Raw genomic sequence first — 20,702 nt, 5'->3', positions numbered from 1 at the left:
GGATGGAGCACCAGCCCTGGAGTCAGGAGGACCTGAGTTCAAATCTGGCCTCAGACACTTGACATACTTACTAGCTATGTGACCCTGGGCAAGTCACTTAACCCCAATTGCCTCACCAAAAAAAACCCAAACAAACAAAAAAACCAAACAAAAACAAAAAACAAGGATCAATTCAATCTTCTCTGGAGAGAGGGAGAAAATTTGGAACTCAAAATTTATAAAGAAAAGAATGGTTATGGTTATCAGACTCCTAATCTCAGTAGTAATGAATCCCAGGCTATATAAGAGCAAACCACCACCACTCATTCCTCTTGCTTGGTCTCTCACCTCTGTTCACCTCAAGCCTACTCCTCCAATATCTTTTTCAATATGTCAGCTCTGCTAGGCCCATTCTGTGCCCTTTGGAATTCCTGCTACATAAGTAAAGAATTTCCCTTCATTGTAATTCACTTCCTCTCATGCTTCATCCTCTGGCACTCACAGATACTTGATTTCCCCCGAATGACATTGAATTTCTTTTTTTTGCAATACTGTTTGCACTGTTTTTTCTAAGCCCAGACACACCTATGCTGGATGACAAGTTGGGATATTTGATTTCCACTGATATTTCCAGATACTCTCTCTGCCACCAACACCCTGTCTTTGCTTAAACTCCAAATTTATCCAAATCTGTCACTCTATCCAGGCTGCTAGATGCTGCAGAGTACAGAGCACTGAGCCTGGAGTCAGGAGGACCTGAGTTCAAATTCCGTCACAGATACTGACTCTGTGACCCTGGAAAAGTCACTTAACTCTGTTTGCCTCTTTTCTTCATCTGTAAAATAAGCTAGAGGAGGAAATGGCAAATAACTCCAGTATCTTTGCCAAGAAAACTCAAATGGGGTCACGAAGAATCAGACATGACTGAAAAATGACTGAACAACAACTACATCCTGGTACTTGCCATCTACTGGCTGTATTATTTATTTATTTTAAACATTCTTTTCTTTATAAATTTTGAGTTCCAAATTTTCTCCCTCTGTCTGGAGAAGATTGAATTGATCCTGGTTTTTTTGTTTTTGTTTTTGTTTTTTTTGGTGAGACAATTGGGGTTAAGTGACTTGCCCAGGGTCACACAGCTAGGAAGTATGTCAAGTGTCTGAGGTCAAATTTGAACTCAGGTCCTCCTGACTCCAGGGCTGGTGCTCCATCTACTTCAACACCTAGCTGTCCCTGTTTCAGTTTCTTATTGATCCTATTTACAAATAATTGATTTTGTCCTGTAACTGCTTAAGTCATGGCTCTTTGTCTCTGAATTTAGTTCAGAGATTCAGATGGCCTATAATGGGTTGTTTTAAAATCCAGCTCTCCTGCTAATCACTGATCTATTCTTGTCTCAAGGAATTTAAGTGACCGTGGGGATGTATATGAACACAAGTGAGTCAGACCTGATATCCTTACACTACCAAGCTATCCTTACAGCATGCCTGGTTTGCTGTCCTAAAGTCTGAGCTACTATATCCCACCTGAATTCAAACAATGAGCACTTCTTAATCTCATGAGAGAAGAAAGAGGGGTGGGGTTGTTGCTAGCCCCTATTAACAAACTTCTACCAATCATGTTGTTCCCTGTGCCTCAGCTCTGTAAACTATCATGTTGCCCTCAACCATATATGTCACCTACCCTATTCTTTTCTTTTGTCTGTACTCCAAAAAAACTATAAAAGGGCATTCGTCCTTTTACTAAGGGTCTTTGGCATAAATGGAGGCAAAACACTTACCCATTTGTTGACAAGTAGCATGCCCCTGCTAATAAATGTTATCTTGCCCAGAGATTTGCCTCCTTTGGTCCTTTTGTTAAATTTCAATCTTAACCTTCCTCAATCCTCCCCCCACTGAGAAGGCAAGCAATATGACATCAATTATACATGTGAAATCATGCAAACTAAATTCCCAAAGTAACCACATACGAGAAAAATAAAGTGAGAAAATCTTACTTCAATTTGCAATCAGAGTTCATCAGTTCTCTCTCTGGAAGGGGATATTATTTTTTTCATCATGAGTCCTTTGAAATTGTCTTGAATCATTGTATTGATAGAGTAACCAAATCTTTCATAGTTCATCATCATTACACATTGCTGTTACTATGCATCAGTCATTATAGGTCTCTCCGTTTGTGTGTGTGTGTGTGTGTGTGTGTGTGTGTGTGTTTCCTGAAAACACCCTCATCATTTTCCATACTCCATCTCAATCATATGCCACAACTTGTTCAGCCATTCCCTAATTGATGAATTCTAATTCTTTGCCACAGCTAAAAAAGAGCCCCTATAAATATTTTTTTTCCTTTTCCTTTTCCTTTAATCTCTATGGGATATGGACCTGGTAGTGGTATTGCTGGTTAAAAGGTTAAAAGGCTGGGAAGATAGGAGAAGTTATATTGTTGTCTATTTTGGGCCTAGTTCCAAATTGTTCTCAAGAATGGTTGGACCAGGGGCAGCTAGGTGGTGCAGAGGATAAAGCACTGGCCCTGAATTCAGGAAGACCTGAGTTCAAATCTGACCTCAAACAGTTGACACTAGCTGTGTGACCCTAGGCAAGTCATTTAACCCCCATTGCTCCCCCCCCCCCAAAAAAAAATGGTTGGACCAGTTCACTACTCCACCAACAGTAAATTAGTGTACCTATTTTTCCCTCATCCCCTCCAGCATTTGTCATTTTTAATAGGTATAAGGTGGTGCTTCAGAGTTACTTTAATTTTACCTTCTCTAGTCAATAGTGATTTAGAATATTTTTTCATATGATTATATTCAGCTTTGATTTCTTCTTCGGAAAAAATGCCTGTTTATAGCATTTGACTAATTATCAATTGGGGAATGGCTCCTATTTTTATAAACTTGACTCAGTTCTATACTCACTATATATATAAGAAATGAGGCCTTGTAAGGATGCAGACCATCTAAAGAAATGGTCCCACCTCCAAGAAGCAACTGAGATACCAAAGAAAGAGGAGCATTCCACATCAACATGATTGTAAATAAATTTTATTGGAGAAAACTTACTCATAACACTGGTCCTCGGCAGGTGCAGGACAGTGGCAGATATCTGCATCACACTTAGAACAGGACAAGTATTATATAGAATAGAACAAAGAAGTCTTAATTCCAAGAAAGGGCCCATGGTCATATGGGTGGGTACATGTAACTTTTTCCCATGGGAGGTATTTTACAGTAACTGTAAACATAGGTCACATTCTCAGGCTCTTGTTACCACCATATAGGCCTTTATCACAGAAACCTCCTAAATTTTTTTATGTTATTTCATTGCCTATTGTATCTCTTAGCAAAATGTATCGCCCTGATCATTCCTTTTAATTAAGTCTATTTTTGCTTTTGCTTTGTCTGAGATCATGATGGCTATGACTGCCTTTTTTTTTTAAGTTTAGCTGAAATATATTAGATTCTGTTCCAGACTTTTATTTTAAATCTCTGTATGTCACTCTGTTTCAAGTGTGTCTCTTGTAAACAACATATTGTTGGATTCTGGTTTTTAATCCATTCTACTATCTACTTCCATTTTATGGGTAAGCTCATCCCATTCCCATTTATAGTTATGGTGACTGTTTATTTCTCTCTATCCCATTTTTCTGTTTCTTCTTCTCTCTCTTTTTATCCTGCCCATTCTCAAAAGTCTGTTTTTCTTCTAATCACTGCCTCCTTTAATCTGTTTTCCTTTTTTTCATCTCCCACCCCTCCCTCCTTTCTTTTATTCCCTTACTTTCCCTTCCTATTTCCCTATTAAGTAAGTTACATTTCTATATACAGCTGAGTGTGTGTGTTTGTATATACATACATATACATATACTTTCTTTGAATCAATTCAGGTGAGACTGAAGTTCAAGCATTGCTTGCCACTACCACCCCACAATTTTCCCTTCCATGTAAAAGTTCTTCCTTACCCACCACTTATGTGTGAGAAAATTTTACTCATTCTACCTCTCCCATCCCCCTTCTCCCAATGTTTCCTTCTTCCTTATCCCTTCATTTTTGGGGGAGATCATTCCAACATAATTAACTCACAACCATGCCCTTTGTCTATGTAAACTCTTTTAACTGGCTAATAATGATAAAGTTCTTAGGAGTTACATGTATCATCTTCCCATAAAGTAATGTAAACAGTTTAACTTTATTAAGACCCTTATGATCATTCTTTCATATGTACCTCTTTATACTTATATTGATTCTTATGTTTGAATGTCAGATTTTCCATTTAACTCTGGCTTGTTCATCGGGGATGCTTGAAAGTTCTCTATTTTATTAAATATCCATTTTCCCCCTTTAAGGATTATCCTGTTTTTCTATCTAGATTATTCTTGGTTTTAATCCTAGCTCCTCTGCCTTCCAAAATATCATATTCCAACCCCTCTGCTCTTTTAATATGGAAGTTGCTAAATCTTGCGTGATCCTGACAGTGACTCTACAATATTTGAATTGTTTCTTTCTGGCTCCTTGAAGTATTTTCTCTTTAACTTGGGATCTCTGGAATTTGGCTATAAAATTCTTGGGAGTTTTCATTTTGGAATCTATTTCAGGAGGTAAATTGGTGGGTTATTTCATTTTCTACTTCATTTTCTGGATCTAAGGTATCAGGGAGTTTTCCTTGGTAATTTATGGAAATATGATATCTAGGCTCTTTGATCGTGGCTTTCAAGTAGTCCAATAATTATTAAATTATCTCTCCTTTATCTATTATTCAGCTCAGTTGTTCTCCTGATGAAGTATTTCATATTTTCTTTAATGTTTTATTCTTTTGACTTTGTTTTATTATTTCTTGATATCTCATGAAGTCATTAGCTTCCACTTACCCAATTCTAATTTTTAAGGAATTATTTTCTTCCTTGAGATTTTGTGCCTACTTTTCCATTTGTCCTATTCTGTTTTTTTGGTTTTTTTAGTGAGGCAATTGGGGTTAAGTGACTTGCCCAGGGTCACACAGCTAGTAAGTGTTAAGTGTCTGAAGCCAGATTTGAACTCAGGTACTCCTGACTCCAGGGCCAGTGCTCTATCCACTGTACCACCTAGCTTCCCCTGTCCTATTCTGTTTTTAAGGAGTTCTTCAGTGAATATTTGTGCCTCTTTTACCATTAGTCCAATTCTGTTTCTTAAGGTATCAAGATGATACCTTAAGAAACAGAATCTCTTTCACCAAGTTGTTAATTCTTTTTGTCAGAGTTTTCTTGTATCACTCTAATCTTTTTCAACAATTTTTCCTCTAACACTTATCTTTTTTTTTAAGTTCTAGGAATTCTTGTTGGGGTTGGATACAGTTAGCATTTTTCTTTAATGCTTTGTTTGTAGCCATTTTCATGTTGTTGTCTTCTTCTGAGTTTATATCTTGATCTTCCCTCACCATAGGTCAAATTATTTGGTTTGGGTTTGGGTTTTTTGCTCATTTCCCTAGACTATTCTTTGACTTTGATCTTTATGTTAAAGTTAGCCTTTGCTTATCTGAGGGTGGGGAGGCATTGTTACAAGCTTCAGGCTTTTTTATGCTATTTTCAGAGTTATTTATAGGTATCTGCATGTTTTTGGTGCTTCCAAGGTAGTGGGACCCTAGGAAAGATGTGGTCACTGCTCTACTGCTCTGTGTTCAGGTATGTGCCCAGGAAGGACCCCTGTAACCCTGCAGCCACAAGTGCTAGCACTCCTCTTTGCCTTGGAACTGAGACCAGGGCCCTTCCTCCCTTGTAACAGAAATCCAGTACTCTTCTTCACTCTGGAATTGCAACCCAGAACTGTGTATGGACAAAAGAGTTGCCAGCCAGTGCCAGCTGTTATCCAGTGTCAGCAAAGGGTCCTCTGTAATCTCTTTCTTTCCAATTATTTGATCCTCTTAACATCTCTGGGCTGAGAGCTCATGAAGCTGCTGCTGTTGCTGAGACCTCTATTGCTGCCACTGTGTGTGGGCCCCAGACAGGCCTTTACACCAGTGTCACAAACTTCTGCTGACCTCTTGTTTTCTTAGGCTAGAAAATGTCTCACCCTCACCTTTTGTCGACTCTGACTCCCCAAAATTTGATTTGAGATAAATTTTTAAATTTCTTGGAGGCAAATATTGAGGGAGTTCAGCTGGGTTGCCTCTACTCCATCATGTTAGCTCTTACCCTATGCACCAAGCACTGTGCAATGATGTAGGCCTTGGAAATTTTTCAGTCAACACTGTTTTATCAGGTTCATGATCTTTTTTCTACTATGGTATAACTCCACTCCACTACAACAAGACTATGATTAGTATATGTATTTGGCCATGGGTCAAATCAAGTCCCCTCATATGTAAAGATTATTGCTTATACATGGTCTCCTCGTTTGTCTTTAATATAGTCTTTTTCTAAATTAGGATTTTCCCCCCTCTTCCTCTGCAGAGTGTACCTTATCACATCATTTATGTTGACTTAAACTATTTTAAGGCAACCTTATTACCACTGATTTTCTTCCTCTCATCTTGTAGTCATCTCTCCCTACTTCCAGATTGTTATCCCTTTCCCATGGTTTGGAGGTTAAAGTAGTTAAGCAAAACCTTTTATCTTCTTCCCCTCATTGTCTTTTATCTGTTAGTTGGTTTGCTTAAAATTCCTCATAGAATTAAAGTGATTAAATGCCTATTTTGGTTTCTTTCTTTAAAATAGTTTAAATGTTATTGCTCTATAAATCTTATCCTCTAGCCAACTTTTTCTCAATCATAGGACTACCGATTCCTGAAGGTAATAGAAAAGATATGGCCTCCGGAATATGGCTACCTACCCAGCAAAACTGAGTGTAATCTTTCAGGGGGGAAAATGGGACTTCAATGAAAAAGAAGACTTTCAGGTATTCATGATGAAAAGACCTGAACTGAATAGAAAATTTTACTTTCTGGGGGCAGCTAGGTGGCACAGTTGGATAAAGCACCCACCCTGGATTCAGGAGGACCTAAATTCAAATCCAGCCTCAGACACTTGACACTAGCTGTGTGACCCTGGGCAAGTCACTTAACCCTCATTGCCTCACACACACAAAAAAATTGACTTTCAAATATAAGTCCCTAGAGAAGCATAAAAAGGTAAACGATAAAAAGAAATTAAGGGGCAGCTAGGTGGCGCAGTGGATAGAGCACCGGCCCTGGAGTCAGGAGTACCTGAGTTCAAATCCAGCCTCAGACACTTAACACTTACTAGCTGTGTGACCCTGGGCAAATCACTTAACCCCAATTGCCTCCCTAAAAAAAAACAAACAAAAAAAGAAATTAAGATAGATATTAAATGGGAAGATGATACCTCTATCTCATTAGAAATTCCTCAGTATTAGGGAAGATGATAGAAATAAATTTAGACAGAAGGCATAAGTGGGAATTGATTATGAAGGGATGCTATCTGTAAAGCATTTATTTTTTGTTTATCTTTTATTGTGTGGGATGGTCAGAGTTGGATGACATGCACAGGATCAAGCAGTGGGTGAGTGTCTTGTGACTAGGGCCGGATTTGGGCTTGGGTTTTGGGTCACCTAGCTACCCCATGATGATATCTTTAGGGTAAAATTGAGGGGTGAGAGGATTGCACTAGAGGAGGGGGGAGGGGAGAAATAGAATGGGGTGAAATCCCACATGAAAGAAACAGGAAAGGGTTTATGGAGTAGGGGGAGAGATAGGGGAGGAGTGGGGCAGTGAATGAGTCTTGCACTCAGCAGAATTGGCTCAAAGACCGTAATCTCATCAGAATTGGCTCAAGTAGGGAATAATATACACACTCAGTTAGGTGGAATAATCTGTGCAACCCATTCAGGAAAGTAGGAGGGGAAGGGGATAAGGAGGGAGGGGTGAAAGAAGGGAGGGCAGATTGGGGAAGGGGGCAGTCAGAAGCAAATCCCTTTTGAGGAGGAATTGGGTGAAAATATATGGCCTCATAGTATTAATTGTCCTATATTCCTGATAATGTAGTTCCTTGTTAACTTTCACCCTCCCTTGGTCACCCCGCCACCTCCCCACTCCTGACTCCCTGCCATTCCCCACTACACATGAGTTCTGGATTCATTACCACCCAGATGGTGGGGTTGAGGACTATAAACACAGTCTGGGCAGGTGAGAGCAGCTAAATTGTTCTCTATCTTGATGCTATCAATGTTTCAAACTACATCAATAGTCACATAGATAACTCCATTGAGAGATACCTCAGCTTGGAGTTGTGAGTTACACTCCTTTTCTATACAGTTATATTCTGCAGGCTGGTTGGCCTCCAAAATGTAAGGGGGTACAGGTTGGCTTGCTTATCTAACTAGCTATGCCTATCATCTCTGGGTCCATGTCCTTTCCCTCTTCTGGTATCAGTTCTTCCCAGGAGAATTGATTCCTCTTCTTCTAAAACAAAATGATTGTCTCTCTAATTAGCAAATCTCTAAAGATTTGGGATGGGAAAAAGTCCCATGGCAGAACTGAGTTCTGTTATCTGTTTCCTCAGAGTGAGCAGTGCCATAATTGTTGGGTGGATCCCATAACACAAACCTATTTGTGTTACCTTGATTGTGTTACCTTGATGGTCTATGGTAAGGGATAAGGTGCTTCAGTAAGTATGTTGTCGTTGAGTCATATAAGTGGTATCAGACTCTTCATGACCCCATTTGAGTTTTTTGGGACATAGATACAGTCATACCTTTGTGTACCTTGTTAGTATTTGACTCATTTCAATGAGAAAAAAAAATACTTCACCACTCTATGCTTGCTGGCACTCATCATACTTGCTAAGACCTATATAAGTCAAGAAGCCTCCCTGCATGACATCTCTCCAAACAAAGCAAAGTAGTCTTTTAGTAGTAGCTCATGCTGAGTGTGGAACCCCATATATTTCACCCTGTACTTTTTTCTTTTTCCGTTTTTTTTTGTGGGGCAATGAGGGTTAAATATACAGGCGTTGGATATGAACTAGTAATAGGTTTTGATTATTTTTAACAACCAGCTCTGAATATGTTTTATTTTTTTTGGTTTTTGGTAATGGAGTTGAATGAATTGCCCAGGGTCACACAGCTAGCATGTGTCAAGTGTCTGAGGTCAAATTTGAACTCAGGTCCTCCTGAATAAGGGACCAGTGCTTTTTCCACTGTGCCACCTAGCTGCCCCTGAATTTTTTTTAGTAACTGTGTTTCAAGTGATAGGCTTTTACATATAAACTTGTTTTAATTAATTATCAAGAAACCTTTAAACTACTATATCTGGAGGCATATATATTATATATAAATACATTTGGAAAAGAGAAAATAAAAAAGAGTAGTCCTCTATATGACCATTTGCCCTTGTCATACCACACAAGAGGAATTTACAATTATGCAATCTTAAAGCACTTAGCTTTAAGAAAAGGTCTGTCTCAATTTGTTGAAGCTCATACATTAAATGGGCTGGGCTGGTTGTTCACAGTATTTTATTATGTACAAGATAGTTAAGTAGAGGCAAAAGTGTTTTGTTTTATTTTTTAAAGTCTGCAGTATGGCCTAATTAGTTAAAAGGCCAGTTTTCAAATGAGGACGACATTACAGTTACTAATAATAGTTTTAATAATGTAACTAAATTTTTAGTAAAGCTTCACATCATTTTTTAAATTGTATCTCATTTTGTGAACTTTTCTTAAATGGGAGATTCTTTTTTGTTTGTTTGAGGGTTCTCACTTTGATAATACAGACTTACAAAGCCAGAGCCTTAAGGAACTCTTTTTTTTTTTTTTAAGATTCTTTCTCTATGCTAATATATACAGGACTCAGGTAAAGGGAGAAAGAACAATTGGTATGTGAAGACTGAAACTTTCTAAACTTTCAGATGAGTTATAGTAGCCTAATTTGATGTTCTTCCTATACCTCTGATGTTTATAAGGTTAATTTCATAAGGTTTGAACTGGCTATTATCATTTGAACGAATTCCTGGAAGGCCAATATGATTAGGTTTTGTCAGGCCCAACTAAATTACACTGTCTGATTGCTAGCAGTTCTTAGCAGCATTACCTAGAACCTGAAAAGTGTATCTACTGAGATCAACATCTCTCTAAAATGACCCTAGAAACAAGGCCCATTCCAGATAAAGTTAGTAACTGACAGCCCAGTTAAAGACAGCAGGATGTTGATTCTGGAATGCATGTCTCTTTAAATGAACTCAACTGGACACTTTGTGGACAGTGGACAAAGACAGATGCCCTTTTTTTTTTTTTGGTGGGGCAATGAGGGTTAAGTGATTTGCCCAAGGTCACACAGCTAGTTAGTTTCATGTGTCTGAGGACAGATTTGAACTCAGGTCCTCCTGAATCCAGAACCAGCGCTTTATCCACTGCAACACCTAGCTGCCCCGACAGATGCTCTTTTTTGTGGGGGGGGGGGGTGAGACAATTGGGGTTAAGTGACTTGCCCAGGGTCACACACCTAGTAAGTGTTAAGTGTCTGAGGTCAGATTTGAACTCAGATACTCCTGAATCCAGGGCCAGTGCTCTATCCACTGGGCCATCTAGCTGCCCGATGCTCTTTTGACAAAGAATTTTTAAGGAAGCAGATGACTTAATTATGTACATAGCTAAATCCAAGATTACAAAATGCAGTTTAAGTGCGCATTAATTGAATATTGCATATGTGTGTTTGCTCAGCACTTGAATTGTACTGGGGAGTTAGGGAAGGGTCTAAAGGATATTGAACATAGATATCTGGCTAGAACATTTAAGTTTGGTTGCATATAATGTTAATAATTATTATATTGTATTATGTTAATTGTTTTATTGTTGGGTCCAATGCTTCCCATTACTTGTATCTGCCTGTGGAAATACTTATCAGGAAATTTATATTGAGGCATCCAGAAATGAATTCTACAGAATATTCAAAAATATGGTAGAGTTGTGATCCACAACCAAAAGAAGAGACTGTGATAAAAGAACTTTTGTCTTAAACTTATTTTCTTCCATTTACTTAAGATGAGCCAGTAATGTAACTACCTATAGCTCCAGTATTAACAGTTAGTTTATAAATTCCAACTATGCCCCTAGTGTTTATTGATTAGTTTACAGTTTACCTAATATTAATCTTCCCCCATCTTCCACTTCTGCCTTATATAAAATTCTATTGTCTCCATTCTGCTTATGTAAGTGTGCTGGAGCTGCACACTGAAACTTTTTTTGTATGTGGCAAGTCTGTTCTGAGCATATAATAAACCAGTTTTACCATATCTGAATGTTGATGGTTGTGATTGGCAGCAGTACCTATCAAAAGATCCTTCGACAGAAAACCCTTCACAGCCTTTTCTTTCCAGATATTTCCAGTTTTCTTTAATTTTACTCCCTTCCCAGTGCCCTATAATTTAGTGAGCTCCTTAAGGTTAGGTATTGATTTTTGCCTAACAAGAAAAATGATTGTGTGGTTTTTTTGAGTAGGTGCAGACCCACAAAGTACCTAGAACCTAAGTTAACTTTCTAGGAGCCAGGGTGTGTGGGTGACCCCAGGTACTTTACTGGGAATTTCTAGTACTTTTTGTAACAATTGGAGCAAGATGATTTACTAGAGTGAGGCAAGATGAAGTGGGAATTCTTTGGGCTTTGGTCAGGTGAGGGAACAAGAGTGCAAGGGATACTATTTATTCTGTTTCAGGCCTGGGTGAACCTCTCTGCTCTCAAAGTCCCAGTAGTTCCTAGGGGACTTTGATTATTCTCAATGTTGAGGGAGATAACAATAATGCTAGTTAGCATTTATGTAGTGTTTTGAGGTTTATATAGCAGTTTACATGTGTCATTTTGATCCTTATAACAACCCTGAATTAGGTGCTATTGTGGTCATCATTTCGAAGAAAAGGAAACTGAGGCTGAAAAAAATTCAGTAACTTGCCTAAGTAGGACTTGAACTCATTAATCAAAACTTACCGATTTATTGTTGAAATAATGTGAACAAAATTTTAGTAAAGATTTTAATTTCCTTCCCTTCACTCTGTCCTTTCCTCCTTTCCTCCTTCCTTCCTATAACCAACAATGGAGAGATAGCATAGGGAAGTGGAGCCAGCAGGAGCAGGATGGGGGATGGATTCTAAAACACCACGGCTTGTTTTGCCTAGACTGGATTTTTAACAAGAGGAGTCCATTAACGGATAAAATAAAAAGTTCACAGCAAAAAGTTGCCACAATTCACAAAGGACGTAGGGGGCTTGGGATGAAACCATGGAAAAGAGGCAGTAAAAGAAGAAATTAATGTGAGTTGGGAAAAGAAAGGAACGGATATAAGCAGTGACCAATCAGGAACCGCCGAGTGCTTTTTTTTCAAATTTAAAAAAAAAATCGGTTCCAAACTACCTGAAAACTAAAGTTTACTTTGAAGAACTTGAAATTAGACTAAAAATGAAAGATAGTATTGGAACAAATTATGCGAAAGCTGGAGTGCAGAATAGACATTTGGGAAAATAAACGAAGGATTTTCCAAATAAAGAAGACGGGGGTAGGGGGTGTTCATAGCTTGTTCATATAAGCTACAGACGTGAGGCTTCATTAACCAGTACTGTTGAGGCCATTAGCAGAGTCGAGAGGATTGAACTACGAGCCAATTGAATTGAAGAACAGGTCTTCGACTATGACTTCAGTCCAATCAGTAACAAGCCTGCCTCTATAAAAGGCGACAGTCGGGAAGGACTCCTTACTAATCTGTGTCTAGAGAAGTAATTTAGTGTTTTGTTAGCTATGGCTCGTACTAAGCAAACTGCTCGTAAGTCCACAGGAGGCAAGGCGCCCCGCAAACAGTTAGCTACTAAGGCAGCTCGGAAGAGCGCTCCTGCCACTGGCGGCGTGAAGAAGCCTCACCGCTACCGCCCCGGCACTGTGGCGCTCCGAGAAATCCGCCGTTACCAGAAGTCCACCGAGCTGCTGATCCGCAAGCTGCCCTTCCAGCGGCTGGTGCGTGAGATCGCGCAGGACTTCAAGACGGACTTGCGCTTCCAGAGTTCGGCCGTGATGGCCTTGCAGGAGGCCAGCGAAGCCTACCTCGTAGGGCTCTTTGAGGACACCAACCTGTGCGCTATCCATGCCAAGCGAGTCACTATCATGCCTAAAGACATCCAGCTCGCTCGTCGCATCCGTGGAGAGAGAGCTTAAACTAAATGGAGTTTGAATTTTTATAATTCGCAAACCAAAAGGCTCTTTTCAGAGCCACCTACATTTTCGTTAAACAGCTGTAATATTGAAAACTCGGCGAAGTAATTGGTCTTGGTCTGAATGTGTTTCCTATCTCTTGGTAACTGCTAGGCTCCGGGTGCACACGATTCATTGTTCTTTAATGTAGATGGCTCACTATTTGTCAAACTATTAAACTGAACAGTCTCAACATTTCATTTGTTTTGGGTATTTTTAAAGTCCAAAAGACCCCATTAAGCTAGGAGTCGTCTGTATCTCGCGAGAGCTAACGGTCGAGCACTGGTACTCCAGGGGGGACGTTTCGCTAGCTATGAAATGGTTCCCATGACCTCGGAAGAAATATCCACATGTGGAAAAAGCCTGCTATTAAATGCCTTGTATTCACCGTTGTGCCTGCATTCCTTGTCTTTTTAATGTGTTTTCATTATGAGGAAATGAGCCTAACCAGCGAGTGAGATCAAATTTGAATTCGATTAGGCGAGTCTTTACTTCAGGCCCGCCCTCTATCTTATGCCGCGCCTTAACTGTCCAATCAGGGGTTTCAGGGAGTCCTTGGAAGGGGATAAATATTCTGACATAGCAAAGAACCTTGAAATCACAAAACTAAAACGCAAACGTCTGAATCTCTTGGTGTATAGAAATAAGTGCTCACCCTTTCACTGGCACTAAATTACTCGACGATTTTAAAACTAGCGTATGCAAATTCAGGAATTCTGGTCTGTTTTCTTATTGTCCAATGAATCAGCCTATGTCATCAACCAATCAGAATGCCCGATGTGAAACTTTTCAGTGACACTAAGAAACTGTGTTCTATACCTCTAAAATAGGGTCTTCATTTTTAATTTTGCTTTTAATTTAAATTTATTTTAGCTTTTTAAAACTTTTCAGTACCAAATTTTCTCCCTCCACTCCCCCACCCACTGATTAGGCAAGAAATAGACTCCTTGTCTTGTATTTTCCGGTTTTATTTCTATCTTCGAATATATATGGACGCTGGAAACAGGGAGAAAGCTAGTGCCAAGGTTAAGACTTGATCTCCTTTAGCAGGATTGTAGTTTCCCGTGGGCTCTGCAAGGGTTACTACGCAGAACAAATTGGCACTTGAAGGCAGTTCTTGAATACTTAAGAGCTGAAATCTTAGAATTAGGTGGTAGTGAATCCCGGGACAACAACAACAACAAAAAAACTCGATCGTTGACTACCACCTACAGCTGACCCATACGCTAGGTATAAGAATTCCATAAACCGCTGAGCATAGTAACTTGCCCAGGGTGATGTCCTGCTCTTAATCCAGTCGGCCCTGTCACCCAAGAAAACTCAAAGAAACGAGGAGGCTCCTGTACCCTGGAAATCCTGCACACCAAATTTTATCATCCAAAGGATCTTTTCAGAACCTTCTAAAATAACTCTTGCACTCTTATTTTGTCTTAATAAATGTTATTTGGTTACTAGAAGTCATTGTCAAGCTTTGGAATTAAAAAGATTTAAAACCAAGGAACCTGGGTTCAAATCCAGTTCCATCACTTACTGTGTGACCTTGGGTAGGTCATATTGACTTCTGTGTATCCCTGTTCCTCATCTGTAAAAATGAAAGAATTCTGCTAAATTTCTCTTGTCCTTTCTATGATCTATGATTCTGTGAATTTAAAGGCACTGCAGAATTCAACACTGATGAGAGGGAAGCAGGTAACCAAGATGTCTGTACCTGTCAAGAATTTTCAGTTGAGTGTCTCATTAGGGAAAAGCAAATAAACTAGAGCATAAAATGCTATTCAACGAGATCTTTATTGATTACCACTCCCATACAAGCATCAACCTGACTATAATAACATTACCTCACATTCTCGTTGTTATTCATACAGATGTCATTCCTGTAAAGAATTTGTCTTGCTTTTGAAATACCTGCAAAATCCAGTAGTTTTGTCCAAATAAGCCAGTTTTAAAATTAAATAGTATATCAATAACTGTGTGTACATATGTAAAGAGATGTATAAATATTTGTATATATGTATATTATATATACAAATATACATAAATACACAAGCACACACATATATGACCTAGGCAAAATTTCTTTTTTAAGCAAGTCTCAAAGGCATCTTGCAGCTCTAAATACTATCTCTTTTCCTCCTCAAGAAACTCATAATATGGAAGCTCTTCCTCCATAGATGAAGATCTGAAATTTAATCCTAAATGTTTGACTGGGAAGCTGGAGTACTATATCAAGTAGAGAAATTGGTAAATTAGAGAAAGAGCAAACTGGTGAAGGGAATAAGAAAGTTTATCAGGGAGAGGCAAGGAGAAGGATGAGATCATTTTGGGGATGATAGGTATCTTCAAGTATTTGAAGGATTGTGGTATGGGAAAGGGAATAGATTTAGGATCTAAGGAACATGGGATCATAGATTTCGAGCTGAATAAAATCTATGAAATGAGAGGCTACCTGAGCTCTAAGCTAAGCTCCCTTAAAGCTCTAACCTATGAACCTATGATCTTCTGTTACAGAGACAGCTTCAGATTTAATATAAGGCAAAACTTCCAAATATTAAGTATCTAAAAGTGAACAGGGCTATTTCTGGAGATAATGAAGTCCTCCCTGAGGAAATGACAATTTTTCTGGTGAGCCTTACAGGGAATTCTTAACCTGAAAGTCTTTTTGAACCATGAGACTGTGATTTTGTAACAAAAGATCATATTTGTGTGCTACTTTGTGTTTCATCACAACAAATTTGTGAAGAAAATAGCATAAGCATTATTCCTATTTTACAAATGAGGAAATAGATTCAAATAGCTTAAGATTTGCTCTCCTCACCTGTAGGTGTTCGTGTGAAGTATTCAAGTCTAAATGGGATTCTCAAGTCTTTCTGTGCTTTCCAGCTCTAACAATCCATGATATTTTACTCTTTAATACTCTGCCTCCTCATCCTCTCTTGGCTCCCTTGATTTGCTTCAAATTCTAGCTTAAATCCCACCTTCTAGAGGAGAGTTTTTCATCAGAAAAGTTTTTCACTCTAGTGCCTTCCAAATGTTGATTATCCTGTACATAGATTGTTGGCACCTAGTTGCTTGCATGTAGTCTCATTAGATTGTGATCTTTAGCACAGGCACTGTCTTTTGCCTTTCTGTTACCAAGTGCACAGTGCGTTGTACATAGTAGATACTGAATAAATGTCATTGAATGAATTTTTAAACTTATACATTCCATAAATGGGAATTATGGATTAAAAACAACCCCAAAATAGGAAACATACACACACAAGCAGTTTTCTAATTTTTGTGCCTTAAATTTCCGTTGTTTTTTTAAAAGCCCAGTTCAAGTTTCTAGTAAGTCACTGAAATGTTTCTATAGAATTGGAGTAAATCTCGATCTTAAGGGGAAAGTGTTTCCTCTTTTTAGATAGTGATGCAGTGCAAACTATATTATTTTAAAGGCACAGTGGTGGCGGGAGTGGGGGGCGGGATATGGACGAAAAGAACCAAAACAAAAGGCTACAGTTACAATCAGGAAGGGTGTTTTACTTAAACGAAGCCCTTTGAAAATCAACAAAACCGGGGGATGAAAAACGGACTAATCCTATCACAGCGCGGGATTTCGAAAGTTCTCTTATCCAATCACCTTGCAGCTCAGTAGGTCTGGGATATATAAATACGGAGCGGCAAAACACATTCCCCGGGTCTGTGATTTGTCTCTACTGAAAAGAAATGGCTCGTACTAAGCAAACTGCGCGAAAATCTACTGGTGGCAAAGCGCCCCGTAAACAACTCGCTACCAAGGCAGCTCGGAAGAGCGCTCCGGCCACTGGCGGCGTGAAGAAGCCTCACCGCTACCGTCCCGGCACCGTGGCACTCCGAGAGATCCGCCGCTATCAGAAATCCACCGAACTCCTTGTTCGAAAACTGCCTTTCCAGCGGCTGGTACGCGAGATCGCGCAGGATTTCAAGACCGACCTCCGCTTCCAGAGTTCGGCCGTGATGGCCTTACAGGAGGCTAGCGAAGCCTACCTCGTGGGGCTCTTTGAGGATACCAACCTTTGCGCCATCCACGCCAAGCGGGTGACCATCATGCCCAAGGACATCCAGCTGGCCCGTCGCATCCGCGGGGAGAGGGCTTAAACTTAACTGACGTTTTGTCAACTTTTCCAAAGGCTCTTCTTAGAGCCACCTACTTTTTCATTAAGAGCAGCTACTGCATTCTGTTCTCTGATTTTCTTTACTCCTGCTTTTATTTTAACTAAAAGCAAGTTTCGGTTTGACCAGAGATTCGTGTGTAAAGTATTAATTGTGACTTGGAAGCCCCTGAGCGGACCCCCTGCCCCATCTGTCCTCAGGCACCGCCCCCTCTACGTCGACATGGTGGTCCGTCTACCGTGCTGCGGCAGAGCTCACGTCATCACCAGGCGCCGCAGACCTACCTGGGTCTGTCCAAATTGTAATGTGGGATTCCCAGTGAGGGAAGATCATGTGACTAGCGTTAGGAAGTGAAGTGTGCTATTGGGCCTCGTCAATCAAAGTTGCCAGCCAATTAGCTTGGGATTGTGTGTGGAAAGCTGTTTCATTCAGGCACCAGAGAGGGAGAGAGACTGAATGGCGGAGGTTTGCTCTTTGGGAACTGCTGAGTCCTGGCGATAGTGTGATTGCAGATGGTATAATTTTCCTTCTATTCCCTTTTTGTTTGTCCCTAGCTCTGTTCACCTTACTTGTGTTTTAAATTCTAACCTGTTTTGTTTTTTCTGAAAGAAGCTGTTAATCTCCTTTTCTTATCCCAATATTAGGGTGAGCTGCCCAATTGATTCTCCCATATTAAATTTGGCCCTTAGACTAGTTACTATTGAGGCATATAGGTGGCACACTGAATAGGATTCTAGCCAGCTAGGAGTTAACTAACCTGGTGAATTTCTTTAACTCGCCCCACTGCTGTTTGGTCATAAAAGCCTCTAAAAGCTTTATTCCTAGTGCTAGTGCATATCTTGCTGGTCAGAGAAACGCCGATCCATTTTAAACTGCATCATGATTGAATATTTTGCTTTACCCTTGTTTTTTCTCATTGGAATATTTTTGTACGACATAAAGTGCCTGCTCAAACAAATAACTTTCTCAGTATTTCTTCATATTATTGCGGGTTTTCTACCCAACACAATGAGAAATCTTTGGAATAATGGGATGAAAGAGCTTTTCTTCCCCACTGCGCACATGTTTAATATTACTGGAAGCATTATAACTAAATTTGAACCTTACTATAGTAGTATACTCATAGTTCTAGTGACTATAACTTTTATTCTCTCTATTATCACTATTATAATGTGGCATTTTCACATAAAAAGCTGGACAGAGCGTGACCATAGTAGGTCACATGTTCAGAGAGATGCTAAGACCTCTCCCTGCAGTGGAGATGATCCCTGTATAATATGCTATGAATTGCTAAGCCAGGAATGTGTATGTGAGATGGATTGTGGGCACCAGTTTCATAAATGGTGTATTGAGCAGTGGCTTAAAGAACAACGTACATGCCCAATATGCCGTGAATATGTCCTGTTAGCAGAATATCCTTCACTTTCTGGATCAGGATGGCCTGCTTAAAAATTAACGACTGCCTTACTGCTATTCCATTTAGCTAAAAGTTCCCTAAATATTAATTTGTTGAACATAAATATATCACAAACACAAAATACATATGAATATGTGCATATATTAGAAGAAAAACTATAATACTACATAGTAGCACACAATCACAAAATGACTGATTACTGCTTAACACATAAAGAGTATAGGAGGGGGGGCAGGTAGGTGGCACAGTGGATAAAGCACTGGCCCTGGATTCAGGAGTACCTCAGTTCAAATCTGGCCTCAGACACTTAACACTTACTAGCTGTGTGACCCTGGGCAAGTCACTTAATCCCAATTGCCCCGCAAAAAAAAAAAAAAAGTATAGGAGGGGATTTTTTTTAGTGCTAATCTGGACAAGATTTGGACAAGAAATCAGATGTCTGCAAATCAAATAAGGTTTCTTTATCTGGAAAATGAACTCGTGATCTCTAAGGATTTTCCACTTCTAACATTCTATGATTCTGTGATCATCTGGCAACATGACAAAATTTAGTGTCAATTTAGTGTAAATTTAGAGTTCTTGTCGAAGGGAAATGTAACGATTGGAATAACGCCACCTGCTGGATACTTACTGTAGAAGAGTTCTGCCCATGAAGGGAAGGTCTTTGAGGGCAAGACCAGGAGTCAGGAAGTGACACGGGCTAGTGGGAGGAGGAAGGAAGAGACTGGCGCTCAGTCTCGCTCTCTTTTCCTCTGGACTCTGGTGGAGAAGGGAGCTAGAAATGTGCTCTCCCTTTAATAGATAGAAATCTAGGCCTTTTTCTCTCTCTTTACCAAATTCTTATTCTCCTTAATAAATGCTTAAAAGTCTAACTCTTGCTAAAGCTTATAATTTATTGGCGACCACTCATTAGATATTTTAGACAGTTTAGCTAGAATTTTAGCCCTTAACAGATGGCTGACCACGAAGAGGAAAGCTAAACCTCAGTCTTCTGATCTTCTGGTTGGGTAAGAAATTTCCCCTACACTCTCCCTTTAACTGCTAAGTACTGGCGTACTGGCTGTGTTTTCCCTTTAAATTTTTTCAAATGGACCTTTTAAACTCCCTAATTACCCTATTTTTGATTTTAGTCTGTTTAACCAGACAAATGGGGGATAAGATCATGTTAATGCTTTGTTTTTGTGGATTTTCTATTTTTCTTTTTATTTTTGTTAAAAGAGCCAGCAACTTACTCACACAAGGAAATATCTCTCCCTCTCCCAACCATGCTTTTTCAGAGAAACCTGAAGAGATTCCGGCAGCTTTCCCCAGTTCTAACACTAATTGTTGCTCTAATTTTGCATGCCTGGAGGCAATGACCCACCCTCTAGAAGCTTTTAATCCCCTAGCACCTGGAGGCAAAGTGGGGGAAGAGGAATCCAGGCCTGAGTTCAAAATCAAGTCTGATTCAAATTGCGCTGGTCCCTCCCCTCCTCTCCAGACCCCACCCTCTACTCCTCCCATGGCCAAGCCCATTGCTTCCCCGGCCCGGGAAGTCCAAAGATCTAATGCACATGCTCAACTTTCTCTAACTACATTTGCCGCTTCAGGCTCAACCCTTCCCCAGCCTGGCTGTGCTTCTGAAACAACCTTAGAAAACCCTTTAAATTCCAGATATGCTCGTTTTGTTCTTAATTTTGCTAACCTGCTTTTGTCTTTAATTAGTAATCTTATAAAGCATTTGTATGGTGAAAAGGCTGACAGACAATATAGAGGGGTTAAAGAAGAAAAACTTAAGCCGAATAAGAATGACAATCATCAACATAGTTCAAGACTCCGATTCTTTTGCCATGGAAGGGTATATATTTTACAGAAATGTAGAAGTAAGCAGCAAGGTATTGATATGAGTATTGGGGATTTTAGATATCGGAATCAAAAGTGTTCTGAATTCACTCAGAGTAATAGTATCAGTTCAGAGGTTACATAGGATTTCTATGCTATTATATATACATTTTGAAATTAATGGTATGGGTTTATTTTCGTA

The 20,702-nt window shown here is 39.5% G+C and overlaps 2 protein-coding genes across 2 annotated transcripts in view; both read left to right on the top strand.

Moving 5' to 3' along the window:
• The window catches only part of LOC122754920, a 34,489-nt gene extending 21,042 nt beyond the window's left edge, over nt 1-13,447 (top strand). Inside the window, exon 7 of the mRNA XM_044003352.1 lies at nt 12,666-13,447. Coding sequence (XP_043859287.1) covers nt 12,666-13,095 — 430 coding nt within the window. The 3' untranslated portion in view covers nt 13,096-13,447. The remainder of the gene's footprint in view (nt 1-12,665) is intronic.
• Nucleotides 13,448-16,820: 3,373 nt separating this feature from the next.
• LOC122754919 overlaps nt 16,821-20,702 on the top strand; it is a 29,149-nt gene continuing 25,267 nt past the window's right edge. The window contains exons 1-2 of the mRNA XM_044003351.1: nt 16,821-17,241; nt 17,392-17,550. Of these exons, the coding sequence (XP_043859286.1) occupies nt 16,837-17,241; nt 17,392-17,550 (564 nt within the window). The 5' untranslated portion in view covers nt 16,821-16,836. The remainder of the gene's footprint in view (nt 17,242-17,391; nt 17,551-20,702) is intronic.

The sequence above is a fragment of the Dromiciops gliroides genome, chromosome 4, assembly GCF_019393635.1.
Source record: "Dromiciops gliroides isolate mDroGli1 chromosome 4, mDroGli1.pri, whole genome shotgun sequence".
Taxonomy (NCBI): Eukaryota; Metazoa; Chordata; class Mammalia; order Microbiotheria; family Microbiotheriidae; genus Dromiciops; species Dromiciops gliroides.
This window is presented reverse-complemented; position numbering and strand designations above follow the sequence as displayed.